Source organism: Streptopelia decaocto, assembly GCF_964273445.1.
Source record: "Streptopelia decaocto genome assembly, chromosome: 13".
Lineage (NCBI taxonomy): Eukaryota > Metazoa > Chordata > Aves > Columbiformes > Columbidae > Streptopelia > Streptopelia decaocto.
The window spans coordinates 15450531-15469535 of NC_138668.1; the positions used below are offsets into that span (position 1 = coordinate 15450531).

The window sequence follows — 19005 nt, forward strand, 5'->3', positions numbered from 1 at the left end:
CAGCTACACAAAGGGCTCTGGGCTGGGAGCGCCAGCCTGCCGTTCTGCTTTAGCTCTGGAGTCGTAACTGAACTGTGTTACCTTTACTTGCTATAAGAAAAGGAGCTGCCTTTTCCTAAAGGTGTAAGAAGGAAGCCAGAAGTCTTTTAGACAACCGACAGACAAGCAGGACAGATTTAAGTAAGAAGACGCCATTTTTAGAGAGACTTTTCTGACCACAATGACAGTTTAACTGCAGAATTGATTAAAACCAAAAAACCTTGGTAGAAAACTTGCTCTCATTGAAGGGCCTATGGAAATAATATGTCAAAGGAAAGTGACTTTGCAGAAATCTTTATAGATCTAGCTGAACAAAAACTGGAGAGTTCTTCATTTCTTGGATGACACGTATACCCCGTGAACTGAAGCGCTATCATTTACAAGTGGAAACTCAAAGGATTAGGAAGGTGAAGCAAAAAGCGTATCACTCTGCCTCCACCAGAACGTCACTTTATTGTTTATCTGTCATCAACAATGTAAAACTCTACGAGATACTCTATCCTGGTTTTTAAAAAGGTAAAGGTTACATTGGATTAGCTACGTCGTACGAAAGAAACTACAGCCATCACAGTAGAATGCGACTGGAGGGAGAATTTGAGTTACAAAAAAGTGTACACTGCAAGCAGAGGGAAGTGCACATTAAATCAAATGCCTGTAGGATTCATTACTTTTAAATGCACAGTGACAATTTTGAGAAACTGTACATAATAGAATTACAGAAATGACCGGAAAAGAACCAAAATTACATTTTGCGTTTGACCATCCAAACTCATTGTTGTTCTATATTTTCAGTGCTTTTGGAAAATTCATTTACCAAACAAAATTTGTTAATTTGACTAAAACGTGAAGTAGAAGGATTGAAATCAAAAGTATATTGGAAGTACCGCCTAACCTACAAGAATAAGCCAAGAGGGGAGGGTGCTGGGAGAGGCTGGGAGGGAGGAAAGAAAGGAAAGAGCAAAGGGAGAAGAGAAGAAAGAGAAGAAAGGCTTTTTCTTCTATCTCAGAAGTTCTTCCAATGCAGTGTATATCTGATGTACAGCTCTTTGCTTTCAGTCCATTTCTGAAGTTTACATTTTGTAGCCTTTTTCCGTACTAACCGGTCGACCTGACCAGCGCTGTTGCCACGCAACAAGAGCGACCCGAATCCCAATGCATCCAATCTTCCCTTGCTGTGATTTCTTCACGGCCCCATTTTTTCTGGTTTTCTTTGAACGGGGTTCGGTGTTTTCCTGAATTGTTCACAGGGTCAGGTGGAATTGAGTTCCAAATCACTCTGCGGTTTTGTAGCATCCTGATTTCTTTCTGCAGCGAACCCCCGGCCACGTTTGCAGTTCTTCCGTAGCAGAAAGACAAACCGTGTTGCTCAAGCGGTGAGCGTTCACCCTTGACGGCGGGGGTTGCAGACCATTGTGTTGAGCGTATCCCTGAGTGCAGCTATCCTGCAGGATTCACTTCCCAGTGCACCGAGATTTCCTAGGTTTCCTCAGATGAAGCCCCAGTGTGCATCACCACCGGCTGTGGTGCGGCTCCGGATGCCTGAGGCCGAGTGGATTCTGGTGGGAACTGACCTCGCTGAACCAGACCGATCCGCTCTCCCCGCTCACACCCAGGCAGTCCAACCTTCATACAGCTGAGCCAAGTTATCTAGATTAGTTGCTTCCTTAATCACAAAGTCAACCTATTAGGAAGGTCAAACAAGGGATTAAAAATAAGCGACATTTTTTTAAAGTGATCTTAAAATGTACTGTTGAACATCCCCTGCAAATACAAAACTTCAGTGAAAAAAAAATCTAGAGTAATTGTAACCTTAATCTTGCACAGCTTTGTGTCGTCCATGTAAGAATTTGTACTGGACGGGCAAAAAAAGATCATGTGCCATCTCTTTACAGAATCACAGAACCCCAGAGTGTCAGGGGTTGAAGGGCCCTGGAAAGCTCATCCAGTGCAATCCCCCCATGGAGCAGGAACACCCAGATGAGGTTACACAGGAAGGTGTCCAGGCGGGTTGCAATGTCTGCACAGAAGGAGACTCCACAACCCCCCTGGGCAGCCTGGGCCAGGCTCTGCCACCCTCACCGCGAACAAGTTTCTTCTCATCTTTCAGTGGAACCTCCTGTGTTCCAGTTTGCACCCATTGCCCCTTGTCCTGTCACTGGTTGTCACCAGAAGAGCCTGGCTCCACCCTCCTGACACTCCCCCTTTCCATATTGATCCCCATGAATGAGTCCCCCCTCAGTCTCCTCTTGTCCAGCTCCAGAGCCCCAGCTCCCTCAGCCTTTCCTCACACGGGAGATGCTCCACTCCCTGCAGCATCTTGGTGGCTGCGCTGGACTCTCTCCAGCAGTTCCCTGTCCTGCTGGAACTGAGGGGCCACAACTGGACACAATATTCCAGGTGTGGTCTCCCCAGGGCAGAGCAGAGGGGCAGGAGAACCTCTCTGACCTACTGACCACCCCCTTCTAACCCACCCCAGGTCCCATTGGCTTCCTGGCCACAAGGGCCCAGGTCCCTTTCCCCTACACTGCTCTCCAACAGGCCTTTCCCTAACTTATATTACAACCTAATTCCTAACCCCTATCTTGGAAATGGTCATCAAATTCTACAATTTACATGGACATCTGGGCCCACGGACTCAGTTTCCCAGAGATGGGAGCATGGTTGTGTTACACTGGTTGCCATGGCCAAGTTTAATCCTTTTGGCAGATGTAGAGACCTCGTGTTCTCCCTGGATACCAACAAACATTCCCTCACTGATATACAAAGGGCATTTTATCCGATTCAAGAGTTTGTGTAAATCTATGGCACAGGAAACAAAAACATTTGCTAAAAACCCCAATGCAGCAGCACACCTTGCTTTGCGTTGGAAATAAATCCCCCGTCCAGAGGGATCCCCGTTCACACCAGGATTTTGGTCTTTCAGGCGAACCTGCACACACACACACACACACACACACACACACACACACACACACACACACGCATCAACTGCCACGTATTTAACTGGAACATCCCTGCTGCCAACTCACCTGTTCAGCAACAGACATTCTCCTGTTGGGATCCACATCTCGGCCCTCCAGCTTGGCTTTGACCCGCTTCCACACGCTAACTGCATATGAATTCCTTTCCTGCACGGCTAAAGGTACAAAATAAAATCAATTTGATTTTCCGTTCCTGCACTGAGGTGTTTCGGGGTTTGTCGTGGTTGTTAGTTTTGGTTGTTTGGGGAACTTGGTTTGGTTTTAAGCCCTGTATTTACCTTTTCCCGTTTTAGGGTCCCTGGCTGTCTTTTTGGGACTACAGGCGACACTTTTGCCAGTTCCCGGGACTGTGCTGGGAGGAGTATCTGCTGACGTGGCAAGATTTTTCTGAATTAGCTTTCTTGCATTCTGTGACATCACCTCTGGCTGAGTTTTCTGCCCCGTATTGCTACGTACAGCTGTAAGGAAAGTTCAAAGGCACTTCGAGTATTCAAAATAATACATTATAGATGCAAGAAAAGCACCATTAAATGTGTATCAAATGCAGCTATCAACCCCTCAGATAAAAGCATTTTAAACTCTGCACCAGTTCTTGCCTCTTCACTCTGTTATGCGATTTCTTTCACTTGATAAACAAGAGGCTTTGTTCCATTGCAAAGCATTTATTTAAATAATGCAAATTTTTATGGGCTCTCTTAACCTCGAGTTCTATCATTGCGTATGGCAGTTATAAAACACAAATCTTGTACATGACAGAAATCAGGAACCTGCACTTAGTCCAAATACAGAGTAGAATAATCCTTTAAGGAGAAAGGAATCCATGCTCAGGAGAAACTTTATTCATGTTTTTAACTGCAAAATAATGAAAACATTGCCAACATAAATGCATTTGTAGAGTTTCAGGATTCTGAAGCCACCATAATTTTAATACTAGCTTCAAGAGAAATGACAGTTCAATTGACGTACGTGACAACGTGCCGTGTCTGTGGGATGAACCCAGACCGTGACCAAGCAGTCACTCAGTACTGGACACTGAACCAATTTAACCTCACGGGCTTTTCTAACCTTACAGAGGTTGTCTGCACTTCAAAGTGTAACGAAAAGTTCCAATCCCATCTCTAATCTATATTCCTGATGTTTTAATGCTTGTACTTTGCCAAGCGTTACCTGCAGCGAAGGTTGGCTGATACGGAGCAGCTGATGTTGGGCTTGAGCACTCGTTTGATGTATCCGTGACTAAGGGTGATGCAAAACCCACCAGATTATTGTAGACACTGGGAAACACAATGGAGTCGATAAATATTCATGCAACTACCTGACTTAGTGAAAACTCAAAAATGAAAGCTTTGAGGCAAATTTTGCACAAGGATTTGTGCATTCAAAGCAAACCCCACGCTCCGTTTCTGTCACGTGCAAGTAGAGAAGCAAAAGCCGTCACCTAAGAGACGGCGATTGCTCACCTTTGGCTCTGCGTTTTCAGTTCTTTCAAGGTGGGAGTTATTTCCTGCAGCATTTCGACATGTTCCTGACTGCGGACTTGACCCATAACCTGAACTAATGTAAACAAAACTGTCTGAATATTATCTTGCCACGATTTATATTCGCCCAAGAACTGCCTAACACTGTTCTCATAAGGAACATCTTCACCATCTGCCAAAGCTGCTTCTTCATCCTGTAACAAAGATGTGCAAAAAAGTTAACTCTATGATGCATATTTTGGCTAAGAGAATAAAGATGAGCATTTCCTGGCCTTTTCAGCCCCTCACTGTGTCATTTGACTGCAAATGACCAGAATTTTCATTAATTACATTTCAAGAAAATCAATTTGAAAAAGATCAAATGTTTTACTGATTAAAAACCAAAAGGATTTGTAAACACACAGAATCTTTCAACTGCCAAAAGAGAAAAAAGGTTTAATTGAACCAAAGCCTGATTAGCCTAAGTCTTAAAATAAAGCTTTATCAACTTCATTTAATCTCTAAGAATTCAGGTCTTGAGCTCCATATACATGATCACATTTTCCTGTTTCCCGATACTTTAAAAAGCACATGGCAACTATAAACTGCGCTGACATGGTCTGGAGCAATAAATGCACTCAAGTTCCAGGCTTACCTTCGCCATAGCTTTCAGTAGATGTTTGACATCTCCAAGTTGCCTGTTATGACCCGTGAGCACAGTTTTAATACTATCCACCAGATTCTGAATGGTTTCACAAACGGTCTCTATTTGCTGTTCTCTTTCCGTTTGTACCGTTCTCTGGGTCGAGATTTCCTGGGTCAGCTGCTTGTGAGCCGAGTGGAGCCATTCGGAGCTGCCAATAGGATGTTCGAGACCAGTGCCCTAAAATGACAAACATTTTTGACCTGCATCCAGAGAGAAAATTCAATTACTGCATAGATGCTGCTGCCAAATGTTTAGCAGTGGATGGAATAAACTCTGTAATCCACAGCCCATTAGAAGGTACACATAACATTGATTTAGAATGAAAGACAAAACGGAGAACTCATGATTGTGTCACGTTCCGTGTTTTGCTCTGGCCGTCACTCACCACTCTCTGCAGCAGGCGAAGCTCCAGCTCAGACACCGAACTGTTGAACTGAGACGCGAATGAGCACATTTGTTGGCAGCGTTTGAGAAGTTCAAATAATGCAGCATCAAGATTTAAGGCTTCTGCTGTTCTAGTACGTAAACTTTCGAAATGAATTATATTACTGCAGAGGAAAGTGACCTGAAAATGAAAGCAAGAGCGTGAAAAGTTATTCCAACTAAAGTGTCTATTACACAAACTGCATTTGTTTCATGTCTTTCAAAGGGAGAATTTTAAATCCCGCAGTAAAGCTGCTCTGTTCCAGCAGCACTACCATTCCAGGGTCAGCCAGCCCTGCAGCAATTCGCCCAGAGATTATTCGCATTGCTTCTCAAGTGGGACTCCCAGTAGTATTTAGTTTGCTACGTTTGCTCTTTAGATGCCGAGGAGGAAAAATATCTTCCATGTAAAACTCAAGTAGGAAATAAAAGTGAACACGCTTAGCAAGTCACTATATTGATGTATTCCAGAGTACCTGACTTGCTCTTTGACTTTCTTTCAGTACAAGGTTTCTTCTTTCAGCAATAGTGGCATCAAAATCTTGCAAGACTGGTGCCAGTGCCGGATTAGCACCTCCCGCCCATTTTAAACGCTGCTCAATACTTGCTTCAAGTGCTGCCAGTTTCTCCTGCATTGGGGAAGAAAAACCAAAACAAAAACCAAAACAGATAATGCATATTGATACGTATCATCCTAAGCCTAATTTAAAAATTAAAATATATAACACATGCAGACACATTGTTACACTCATATATATAAAATAATGTGGTGTACATAAGTGACAAATGTCAGCTTGTGCTGTTTAAAGGTTTATATTCAGCACACATCACAACTGGATTTGATTGTTATGCAAATAAAGTCAGCTGTCCAGACTTTAACCCACCAGAAAACAGAAACAAAACCCCACACACATGGAAACACAAAAGTAAGGGGATCGCATTGGTAGAATAAAAATGATACAAAAGCATAGGAGTCCTGAATTATTTTTACAAATAACCTTCAAAAAATTACAAGCATACCTTAAAAAATGAAAAGAAAATTAAAATTCAAGAAGCTAAGCAGTATTTATTTTAAACAATTAAACACTCTATATTACTGATAGCCAAAATTCTAAAAAGCTGAATGAAGCCCAGCACACAGAAGCCTCAATAAAGAGAAAAACTGATTTGCCCAGATCTACACAGGGACCATCAGACACTGAGCTGGTAAAATGGCAGGAAGGATGATCTAAGTCAGACCAGCTTAAAGAACAGAAGCAAGAGAGAAGATAATGTGGAGGTGGCAGAGAATTCTGGGGTTTGTGCTGGAGTCACTCTCCAATGAAGCGCTGAACGAAGCTCCCAACCAGCAGTACCTGCACCGTCGCGATTGAAGCTTCAATCTGACTGAGCGTGTGGAGCTTCTTTTTCATGCTGGCTAGAATGGCAGAGCGAGGCGGAGGAGTGACCGAGATGGCCTGTGGGCGGCTGATGAGGAGATCTTCGTGTTGCCACTGCAGAAAAACACCAGAAATGCTTGATTACCAATATTGCTCAGCACAAAGTACTTCGCTTCACAAACAGCAATTCTAGTCCTCTGTACACTTTCTAAGTAAGGGCATTTTAAAATTGTGTCAGATGATACCAGCACACTGAGTTCTAAATTATTAGAGAGCGTTAAGTTATATAAGTAGCTGTAAACTGTTTTTCTGGCTTGGATATTTATACTGCTAATCAGTCATTAACCTCCTAGACGTGATTTACACACATTTCCTCTATCTAAAAAACCCATAAATATTCAGAAACAATTCATTTGTGACGCACTAAACCCAAGACAACTTTGCTCCCTGGTCTGTGAAACGCTTTATGAATTGCCATGAGGAAAACCTGTACCCTGGGTCTACAAATCACTACAAAATAAAGAGCAGTGGTGCTACAACCCAGCTGGATCCAGCTCAAGGTGCATGCGGGTGTTTATCTAAAGCCTCAGTAGAACATTTTCAGGATTGATAGTTCTGCTATTTATATTTTTTCAGAAGGCAAACAGTGGAGCAAGGGGACAGTTAATGCATTAAAACTTGGAAGTAAAGGTACAAGACGACATTCAGTAATGCAGATTCTGCTCCAAGGAATCTCCTCCTTTAGTCTTAGTCTGTTTGATAAAAGGGGGAGAATGGGACAACATTGCTAGTAAGAAAGCCAGTGAAAGACTTCTTTTTTAATGGTTAATGGTTAAAAATGGTTAAAATGGTTAAAAATAGTTAAATGGTTAAAAATTACATGTATTGCCTTGAAAAAGTATTTAAACATAGTTACATTTGCATCTTATAAAGCAGTCAGTCTGCAAAAGAAGCCAGCTGTAACTTTTTTCCTTACGTATTTACAGAATAATTTAGAACAAAATTAGGGCAACAAAGATGCTGAAGGGAGTGGAGCATCTCCCGTGGGAGGAAAGGCTGAGGGAGCTGGGGCTCTGGAGCTGGACAAGAGGAGACTGAGGGGGGACTCATTCCTGGGGATCAATATGGAAAGGGGGAGTGTCAGGAGGATGGAGCCAGGCTCTTCTGGTGACAACCAGTGACAGGACAAGGGGCAATGGGTGCAAACTGGAACACAGGAGGTTCCACTGAAAGATGAGAAGAAACTTGTTCCCGGTGAGGGTGTCAGAGCCTGGCCCAGGCTGCCCAGGGGGGTTGTGGAGTCTCCTTCTGTGCAGACATTGCAACCCGCCTGGACACCTTCCTGTGTAATCTCATCTGGGTGTTCCTGCTCCATGGGGGGATTGCACTGGATGAGCTTTCCAGGTACCTTCCCGTCCCTGACATTCTGTGAAAATACCAAGTTCTAGCTGTGCTCAGCCCCAGTAACCAGAGCTCACTTTCCGGAGACACGAGCTGGAGTGGAGGAAGGCGTGTTTTACCTGGAACATGGCGATGTGCAGCTGCACTCTCTGCAGACTGGTCTTGCAGGACGAAATGCTGGTTTCCAGCCTGCGCACCAGATCGTGCTTCTTCCAGGCGGTGTCGTAGGAACTGGCCAACACCGTCGCTCTGTTCATCACCAGCTGCGAGAACTTGCCAATCTGGATGTTGTGCTCCACGGCTTTCTTGCACAGGTCGTCCACCGAAACCTTGCTTTCTGCCCCAAAGTCTTTAGCCTCTACCTGAGCAATGATATCAACACCCAAAGCGCTGATGAAACTACACAAGGTCAGTCCCAAAGCTTGATTGGGAAGGCCAATTAAAAGCTGCCTCACAAAGTCAGCTGTAAAAGCCTTGATTGGTTTGGCCATTTGGTCTTCACTGAAACAAGAGTTTCTGTAAAGGGCTTTGACGTTGACGATTTGCACAGGTCCATTCACCGCGTTCTGGTCTTCAAGTGAACTGATCCCTTTGAAAGGAACGAGATAGTATTTTTGTTATAAACAAAACAATTGATGCATCTAGGAGAATATTATCTGACTTCGAAATACAGCTAGATTGCAGGGATTAATTTTTAATCCATGCACACTTGCCAGATATAAAGGGTAAGTTACAGTAAAAGTGACCATTTATACATCCTTCTCAACAGGGCACAGGACGAGAAGGGGACAAGGCAATACTGAACATTTGATAACATTTATTTACCTGACAGTGTTTTAGAAAAGGTACCACAGAGCCTGAAAAATTCTTTAATTGTTTGCAGTCTCTTCAGAAAGAAAATTTCCTCTAGAACTTGGCGATTATTGTCATCATCAAAGAAGTTCACTTGGGTGCTGCGGGCTTCCCTAATTATGTCAATCTTACGCCAAGCAACAGGTATCTCCATCTTGTTTAACTGAGCGATGAAAAGGCAATAAATTAGTCTTGTTTTTATAAACTTTCATATTCCTGACTCAAAGAGGACTCCAGTAAGAAGAAATCCATACCTTTTCAATCAATAAACCAAACGCAGTTTCCACTTGAGCAAACATTCCATCAAAGGCCACCAAAAGCATCTGACCAGCTGACATCTTGGGGGTTTCATCAACTGAACCATTTCTTGGCTGAATCAGCTCACCATACTGAGCATGAAGTACTCTTAAAAAAAATACATGTTTTTGTTTAAGTCTACAAGAAATAAATAGGATTTTCTTAAACTGATTGATCCCACAACTAGAACAGACTGGAATTAAGCTGCATCTGAAGAAGGTCAAAGTTTTGCAGGCTCTTCTTAACCCCTTGCCCTACTTCCCACGTGAGCCCTTGTGCTGCTCTCATATGAACGGCCAAGGATACCGAAGAGATGGGGTGGGATTAAAGGACCAGATACAAAACTGACTTAAAATACAGGTAGAGGATATAGACCGTACTGTTTATGAGCATGGTAAAACAAGTTATGAATAGTGAGTGATGTAAATACCACCTTTCCTTCCCTGAGAACCAAGTAGTGGTTTTATAGTATACACATATAATTGGGTGAATGGATTACAGGGTAGAAAGGCAGAGGACGAGGTCTCGGGGTACGGCTGAGATGGTTTAACACTGTGCCGCTCCTGAAAGAGCGGTGTTATCCTCTCCCTCCCAGCACTTCTGACCCTCAACCAACAGGCTGAGCAGGCGTGCCAATGGGTGAACCTGGAAGAAAATTAACCCAACAGAAAAACACCAAGTTGTTTGCTACTGGTCCAGCAGCCTTCCCTATCCCACGGGACCGTCACTGGCTCAACGGAAGCAGCACGATCACATTTGCTCTGCAGGAACATTCTGAAACATTGGAATATTGTCTGTTTGTAGGGTTTTTTCTTTATAGATATATATATTTCTTATACCAAGTCACTGATTCATTATGCAAAAGCTGCACCAAACCTCCTGACGAGAGGAGCACCACGGTTACAAGCTCTTCCTTTCACAGGTTCTTCCCACCAACTAACACACTGGTTCCCATTCTTAGCATCCCTTAAACTTCAAAGAGAAAAATCACAACTATGTAACTTGAAAAAAGCTGATTACCGAAAGTCAGCTTTAAGCACATGTAAATTGCCATAGCTCTGTATTTCTATGTATGCATGTGCATAAACGCACAAACACACAGAGAAGAAACAAGCGCAGGCATTGCCTCTGCTTACAGAGGGCAAGAGAAGCCCGTACATTAAACAAATAATAAAATTTAGTCAAATTAATGTTTTGCAGCCTTCATTCTCCCGTATCTGAACTACCACAATAGGCGATTTACCTCGCGACATCAATGTAGTGAGTGTGTGTTTCCTCCTCCAGCCCCATGGCAGCATTTCGCAAGTAGGCTTGAAGAGATTCAACCAGTGTTTGCAGAGGGACCCCATCGGTTGTTTGCTCAATAAGATTATCCAATTCGTGGAGCATACTTTCCAAAGTATACTCTCCTTTCATTAAGCACCTCAGTGCTTCTGGGAAAATGATCTGTCGGAAGTTTGAGTTCAATTCCTGTTGGGAAAGATGAAAACATAATAAATTTTCCTCTCTCAGAAAGTATTACACAAAACAACTTTCTCAATGTAGTATCACACCACACAATGGTAACATGATGGTGGTCAGTCAAGGGTCAAAACCTAGTATTTTTTTTTAATTTCAAGAAATCAGGAAGACATTAAACCCTGTACAAACCCAGAGGTTTGACATTTGCACAATGTCAAAGTGCCTCAGCAGCAGCACCTCCCAGAGCATCAGTGGTACAGACCACACTTTGCCAACCAATTTCATCTGGTTACGTAGCTTTTCTTCTCCATTGTGTAACTATGAGTTACATTCTTTACTGTATTTATGATTTGCTAACCAGACTTGGCAAAGGAAAAGAATTAAAATCTTGCCAGATAGTCAATATTTTGTGAGAGTCCTACTCATGCCACAGAAATCGATGCGGGTAAGAGAAACAGTACCTTAAGTGGCATGAAGCAATTTTCCTCGAGCAGAACGCATCAGAGGGCTAAAGGCAGCTACAGAGAGAACCAACCAATGCGCTCCATCTCCAAAATGAGACAAGACACACCAAAAACATTCGTTATCTTGGCTGCTCATACACATCTCAGCCGGGAGCTCACAGGGAGGACAACACATGCAGGTGAAAGATCTTGGCTGCAATGCAATTAAATTACATGCCCGTTTTTGAAACATTTCTGAAGTGTTAATACTTTGAAGAGCAAAGAAAAAGTGATGAAAATCTCAATGTGCTCACACATGTTGGCAGGACAACCTTTCTCAAATACAAAGCAGTGGAACGAAAACCCTCAAAAAGCGCTTCACACCAGCCACAGTTTATAAACCACCTCAGTTTTCAGCAGATATTTCAGTCGAGCTCCTGCTAATGTTTGGTTTTGTTTTATTACAGTGAAAACATTTTTAGAACACAACATTATAAATACATTTTTCTCCTCCCCTGTCTCTGAGATATGGGCCTGTAAAACAGGTTTTCAGAATTTGTTTCAAACTGCTTGTTTCAGGTGAAAATAAGTAAGGTTTAACAGGAGAAGAGAACAGAACAAGTGCAGATTAAAGAGTTTGAAAGTTATTCTGGACTGTCAGAATAGAAGAATGAAAGCAAGACACGAAGCGGTGTGCCTATAAATCTGATCCTAACTTCTGATCCAACAGTGTGCCCAGGTGGCCAAGAAGGCCAATGGTATCCTGTCCTGTATCCAAACTAGTGTGGTCAGCAGGCCAAGGGCAGTGATCCTTCCCCTGTGCTCTGCACTGGGGAGGCCACACCTGGAGTATTGTGTTCAGTTCTTGGCCCTCAGGTCAGGAAAGAGATTGAAGTGCTGGAGCGGGTCCAGAGAAGAGCAACAAGACTGGTGAAGGGACTTGAACACAAGCCCTATGGGGAGAGGCTGAGGGAGCTGGGCTTGTTTAGTCTGGAGAAGAGGAGCCTTAGAGCTGAGCTCAGCACTCTCTAGAACTACCTGAAGGGCAGTTCTAGCCAGGTGGGGATTGGGTTCTTCTCCCAGGCATCAGCAATAGGACAAGGGGCCATGGGCTTCAACTCTGCCAGGGGAAATTGAGGCTGGAGATTAGAAAGCAATTCTGTGCAGCGAGTGGTCAGGCATTGGAATGGCTGCCCAGGGAGGTGCTGGACTCACCGGCCCTGGAGGGTTTTAAAATGAGATTGGACATGGCACTTAGTGCCATGATCTAGTGAATGGACTGGAGTTGGACCAAGGGTTGGACTGGATGATCTCTGAGGGCTTTTCCAACCCAGTCCATTCTGTGATTCTTTCTCATGGTTACTTGGCAGCAGATGTTACTCTTTGTCGTGTACAGATCAAAACGGTTTCTTTCAAGCAATAAAAATGTAAACGACAGCAGTAAATGCCTGTTCAGCTCAGCCAAATATGGGAACCAAGACTAAGGTCCAATAAAAAAAAAAAAAAAGCTCTTGGCAGCATCATATGCAAACATTTAGCTGTTAAAGGAAGATGCTTTTAAGAATGGCTTAGCTAAACCTTGGAAGGTTGGGGATGAGGAAAGAAAAGGTAACATAAAAGCCAGTCTCACCTGAAGTGAGATATATACGCCATTAGCTAAGTGAACAGCTTCCGACGCTTCGAGCGGGTTGGGAATGTCCAGGTCCTGGGGTACGAGGTGACACTGCTTCAGCAGCTGCACGAGGCACGTCACGTTCCCGCTCATGCTGCAGAGCTCCTCCAAGAACCAGGCTCCATCTCTCGAGGTCAGATCAACCAGCTGCTCCCCAGCACTAGATGCTGCACCCTCCATCATCAGATTGCGCCTGGACGAGTTACAACGGTCAGTGTGGCAGCCCCAAGCACCCCCCACCCTTCACAAAACAAAGGACTCAATAATGGTGCATGTTTATGCCTTAAACAGCTGGAGTTTGCAACTTTGGGCAGACAATGATAGGTGGCTGTGAAGGCAGACACTATATTTTCCCCGCAAGGTCTTTAACAAATGAACATTTTGGAAATAAAGGTAATTAACAGCGTTGCTTCTAAAAAGGTCTCAGTTAATTGGGATGACCAAGATGGGTCATCCAGTGGACAATGAACCGCTAAGAGAAATCACAAACCACCAGCTACCACGAATACACAAACCAACTCACTTCTGGTCAGTGCTGGGACCATCCCTCTAATTTCTTGACCACCAATTAATTTCTGGAATGATCCTAATTAGCATCAAGAGCAAGCAGAGGGAGGAGACGAGCCGTCCCTCTCCTGTCTCACATGCAAAGGGACTGGGTTATAAAACCTCCTCACTTGGGACTCTTTGGAGTCTGTTTTTGTTTTGCGTGTGTGTTTGAGTGTGCGCTCCGCAGCATTAATGAAGTTTTGCACCCATCACCAAGACAACTACAGAGAACACTGGAGTGCTGAGATTTTACTTTTTCTTCTGATATCTTACCTATCTGTCTGCTTTTCCACTCTCTCTCTCTCTTTCTAACTTTATTCTGGGTACGTAAGAGTAACATCTCATGAATTTTGTTGTTAAAGCCTTGCTAAGTTTTTATGATAAAGTTACGAACTTTTGCCAATCCACTGTTCACTGTAATTCCGCTGAGTGTTTTTAGCAAATTCATTATTTAATTGAACTTCTCAGGGGATCGTCATCACTTTGTGTTAATGCACAGAGTGTTCAGTTAGCCCAAATCTCACCTGGTGGGACGGGACAGTTGGACAACCTGTCTGCTCTCGCATTCTCCACATCATCATGTCCCTTGAACATCCCTTTAATGCCGTCTCAAACATAAGCACATGCAAACCAATTTCCTGAGAGGCAACTCACCTCGTTAGCGTACAAAGAGCAGAGATGATCACGCTGGCCAAGCTCAGCGAGCCCTCCTCTCCGTTCTCATGGAGGAAAACCTTTATGCACCGCTCAATTTCCTTCAGCTGCTCTTCGCAAACAGGTACAGTAACCGCCTCCTGTTTCAAACGCTCCACCTGCCTGATCAGTCTGTTATTGATATCTGCTGCGTAGCGCTGGAGAGTCATCTCTGTAGCGGTTATGAACTGGCACATACTTGGCGGTGGTTGAGGAGCGTATTGCATTTCATACCTGTAAAGCAAAAGTTCAAAGACAAAACGCTCCCTTTCTCAAGATCTAGCAAATTGCATCCTGCTCTGCAGGTAGGAAAAATAACTCCCCATTTGAACAGATCCCACATCACCTCTGGAATCCCACAGCACTTGCTGCCTATGCCAAACACACTCACATTAAGTCCAAGAATGCACCATATTTCATAACCATTTGCAAGGACAGAAGACAATCAGTAGCCCTTGAGGCAAACAATAAATAGAAGACAAGAAATAGGAAGGAAACATGTTCAAGTGTAAACTCTTAAATACAATCTAGACCCTGTAAGCCAGGCAGTAGTAATGCTGAAACAGCCTGACTGTAGAGGAAAAAGAACAAAAAAATACTTGCTTGAAAATCTGCTTTTAAGATAACTAAAAAAAACAAACTTTAGTGGACTTAAGTAATTTTTAAATACTGGAAGTTGCTAAAACCCCAAAATCTCACTACCCTATAGCCACAAACAGGGATCTTCATTTGTTCACTACAGGGCAATGGTACTTGGTTTCCTTTTTACAGTACATGGGTCAAACTCTGGAACAGGATTTTTAAAGCAGTTTTTTATCTTTTTCTTTAAACTTCTGGAATTACAACTTAATCTTGTCTTGGTCCTTGCAAAAGTATTTCTTTTAATTGGAAAATTAAAATCTTGAAGTACCTTGAAAATGAAATTCTTCAAACAACCCATTATTCTGTCAACTTACTTCCTGAAGATCTCCTGGCAGCGCTCTATGGTCATGTTGCGGATGAGCTCTTCCATCCAGGTCTTCCATTGCTCTATTCGGTGCTTCTGGAACACGGCTTTGGGATACTGCAGCGCTACTGTTGCGTAGTTGTGCAACTGCTCCAGACAACCCCGTAAGACGGATCTCCTCTGCTGCAGGAGAGCACCGACTTCGCCTTCCAGCTGCTCGCACTGACTGATGAGATGTGCCTGGCCTGCATTCTGCAGAAACGCTGTTGCTGGTACGTAACTTGGGGGACCTTTCAAGAAAGGTGATGAAAAATTAAGTTTTGCTCATCTCTGAAGCATACACATTTTATAGCATACAGGTACTGAGCATTAACATCCCCTCAAAAACATTTTTACCTGTGATAAAGGAGGCACTGAGCATTCATACTGGTAATTTTGAGCACAAGGTTAGAGAACAAATTCGTGCAGAGCTGGGACAAGACAGACATTCCTTCAGGCAGCTTAGAACAGAAGCCTTGAAGTGCTCTAAATCGCCCTTTTCATTTATTATATACAGGGCAATGCCTTTAAGGTAGAGCATACTCATAAAGCCGCCCGATATTAAATTGTAGTTACCTTCAAACCATTGAAAACCCCACAAATACCATTTATACCTAGGTCCATTTGTGTGCTGATTTCTTGAAGGAGACTTGCAAGTTGCGTTGCCTCTAAATTGCTGAAAGCCGTTTGGTAATGCGATATCCACTGCTCAAACTCGTTCAGCTTCACCTGGATGGCCTCCTGCACCGCTCTCTGCTGAGACTGCAACTGAGTGTGCTCAGAATACCTGAACCATTGAAGACACAGAATCAAGTCAGTGCTACATATACTTCACTATATTGAATACAAAGCCTTATTGAACAATACAACTACCTTGTTGACCAGAAAATGATCATGTTCTCACTAATTGCATGCAACTCAAACAATATTGTGTTAATAATGAATTCTGTTTTCCTACAAAATAATGAACGTGTGTGCACATTCATGCAATTCTGGAATCCTTGACCAATTTCAAATAAAGTCGCAAAATAGTTTAAAGAATTAGAAACCTGGATGAAAAGATTCTGTGCTATGTATCCACAGCTGCATTACATGGATTAATTTGATGGGACAGTCTCTTGCCTTGTGAGTCACGCATGGAACATGAACAGCACTGGTGATACCAATGGAGTACGAGGTGCAGGACAAATAAGATTTAGTAGGAAAATGGTTTTGATAGCACTTCTGTACAAGGAGTGACTTGCTTACTATACAAATACCTTTTAACCAGCTATTAATCTCTCTCAAATACACATTTTAACATGTAACTCATAAGTACACCACTAAACCACCAACTCTATCAATGTGCAAGATTCCTGACAGAATTCCTGGCTCCTCTTACCTGTGCTGAAGCGTGTGAGAGGGGTGATCCGCTCCTTCTGCGCCCTCCAGAAACTCGATCTCCTCCAGTAGTTTTCCTTGCAACTTTTCTACATCTGTCAACTGTTCTTGCAGGTTCAGATACTCTTCTAAACTACTGTCCAATTTTGGCAGCACAGCAAGCATTTCGTCTCTGTTCTTAAACCAGTTGACCTAGAACCAAGACACAGACATTGTAGAACAGGACGTAATTGAACATTTAAGAGGATGTAACATATGGCAGCACTGAACCCTTCACCGATGTCCACCTAGGGTTACCTCCAGTGCTACAAGTGCTAAAGCTCAACAGACGTCGTTTATTCAGACTGCCCTCCAAACATCTGTTTTTATTCTTCTAGCTCAGATTAAGGCAAAACATTAAAACATTTTAGAATTAAGCATACAGAAAATGAAAACTAGATATTTGCAAGTGCCATACAAGCATTTCCCTCAAACTCAATTTAGCTCAATAAAATTAGTGAACTATTTCTAAGAAATTATCACCTCTTCCACCACCCCTAATGCACGTAAGTGAAAGCATAGGGTCTGCTTTGGTTATAAAACAGCAAACGATTTTAGCGAACTCACCTTGATCTCAGCCACTCTTGAAGAAAAGAGACTCCGTGTGATATCTCTTTCCATTTCTCTTTTGCTTTGCTTGTTCTCGGCCTGCTGGCCACCCCCGCCATAGACGGCTCCAGCAAACCCCGCTTCGCCTCCCGCTGTCCAGTCCACCAGAGGGTCGTACACAAAAGCTTCCAGCAGTGTCAGCAAAGTCTCTCTCCCACGCCGCATGATGTGAAGGACCTGCCATCGTGTGTTAAACAGACTCATCTTACATCATCCTTGGAGAAAAGCGGCATTTTAAACGCAAAATACTGCACTTGAGGAGGCACAGAAATCCCTAACTTATGCTCTAGCAACAGATACTTGAGGAAGAAAACTCTCCTTTGTTCAGAGCTTTTTTCTTTTTAAAAATATATCTGTCATGTTTATACAGGACGAGTCCTGAAGAAAGGGGGTAAACAAAACTGCACCAAAAAAGCCTCCAGGAAAACCACTTTACATCTGGAGCTGCAAGTCACAGAAACACAGAATCCCAGAATGTCAGGGGTTGGAAGGGCCCTGGAAAGCTCATCCAGTGCAATCCCCCCATGGAGCAGGAACACCCAGATGAGGTTACACAGGAGGGTGTCCAGGCGGGTTGCAATGACTGCACAGAAGGAGACTCCACAACCTCCCTGGGCAGCCTGGGCCAGGCTCTGACACCCTCACCCCGAACAAGTTTCTTCTCATCTTTCAGTGGAACCTCCTGTGTTCCAGTTTGCACCCATTGCCCCTTGTCCTGTCACTGGTTGTCACCCAGAAGAGCCTGGCTCCATCCTCCTGACACTCCTCCTTTCCATATTGATCCCCAGGAATGAGTCCCCCCTCAGTCTCCTCTTGTCCAGCTCCAGAGCCCCAGCTCCCTCAGCCTTTCCTCACACGGGAGATGCTCCACTCCCTGCAGCATCTTGGTGGCTGCGCTGGACTCTCTCCAGCAGTTCCCTGTCCTGCTGGAACTGAGGGGCCACAACTGGACACAAGATTCCAGGTATGGTCTCCCCAGGGCAGAGTAGAGGGGCAGGAGAACCTCTCTGACCTACTGACCACCCCCTTCTAACCCACCCCAGGTACCATTGGCCTTCCTGGCCACAAGGGCCCAGTGTTGGCTCATGGTCACCCTGCTGTCCCCAGGACCCCCAGGTCCCTTTCCCCTACGCTGCTCTCCAACAGGTCATTCCCCATCTTATACTGGAACCTGGGGTTGTTCCTGCCCAGATTCAAGACTCTACACTTGCCCTTGTTCTATTTCATTAAATTTTTCCCCGCCCAACTCTCCAGCCTGTCCAGGTCTCTGATGGCAGCACAGCTTCCAGTGTCAGCCACTCCTCCCAGCTTGGTGTCACCAGCAAACTTGCTGACAGTCACTCTGTTCCCTCGTCCAAATCGTTGATGAATATATTGAATAATACCGGCCCCAGCACTGCCCCCTGAGGCACTGCACTGGATACAGGCCCCAACTGGACTCTGCCCCATTGACCACGACTCTCTGGCTTCTTCCCTTCAGCCAGTTCACAGTCCACTGAACTGTAGCTGTAACACTACCTGCACATGTATTCATTTAACATTCTCCTATTTCTTAAATACCTACTATAAGATGTATCTAAAATAAGGTGAAGGCTTTCTAAATCAACAGTAGAATATTTAATAGAGAACTTCTAAGGTG

The 19005-nt window shown here is 43.9% G+C and overlaps 1 protein-coding gene across 2 annotated transcripts in view; it reads right to left on the reverse strand.

The window, feature by feature from the left end:
- Nucleotides 1-473: 473 nt before the first annotated feature.
- Nucleotides 474-19005, reverse strand: part of SMG1 (SMG1 nonsense mediated mRNA decay associated PI3K related kinase) — a 70650-nt gene continuing 52118 nt past the window's right edge. For both annotated transcript variants that reach the window (XM_082065014.1, XM_082065013.1), the window contains 19 exons: nucleotides 17325-17543; nucleotides 16720-16910; nucleotides 15953-16125; nucleotides 15310-15589; nucleotides 14315-14587; nucleotides 13070-13304; nucleotides 10779-11005; nucleotides 9493-9643; nucleotides 9212-9401; nucleotides 8506-8975; nucleotides 6962-7099; nucleotides 6083-6235; nucleotides 5569-5748; nucleotides 5133-5360; nucleotides 4481-4692; nucleotides 4188-4294; nucleotides 3299-3478; nucleotides 3069-3175; nucleotides 474-1720 (listed from right to left, as the gene is read on the reverse strand). In XM_082065014.1, coding sequence (XP_081921140.1) covers nucleotides 1643-1720; nucleotides 3069-3175; nucleotides 3299-3478; nucleotides 4188-4294; nucleotides 4481-4692; nucleotides 5133-5360; nucleotides 5569-5748; nucleotides 6083-6235; nucleotides 6962-7099; nucleotides 8506-8975; nucleotides 9212-9401; nucleotides 9493-9643; nucleotides 10779-11005; nucleotides 13070-13304; nucleotides 14315-14587; nucleotides 15310-15589; nucleotides 15953-16125; nucleotides 16720-16910; nucleotides 17325-17543 — 3792 coding nt within the window. In that variant the 3' untranslated portion in view covers nucleotides 474-1642. The remainder of the gene's footprint in view (nucleotides 1721-3068; nucleotides 3176-3298; nucleotides 3479-4187; nucleotides 4295-4480; nucleotides 4693-5132; nucleotides 5361-5568; nucleotides 5749-6082; nucleotides 6236-6961; nucleotides 7100-8505; nucleotides 8976-9211; nucleotides 9402-9492; nucleotides 9644-10778; nucleotides 11006-13069; nucleotides 13305-14314; nucleotides 14588-15309; nucleotides 15590-15952; nucleotides 16126-16719; nucleotides 16911-17324; nucleotides 17544-19005) is intronic.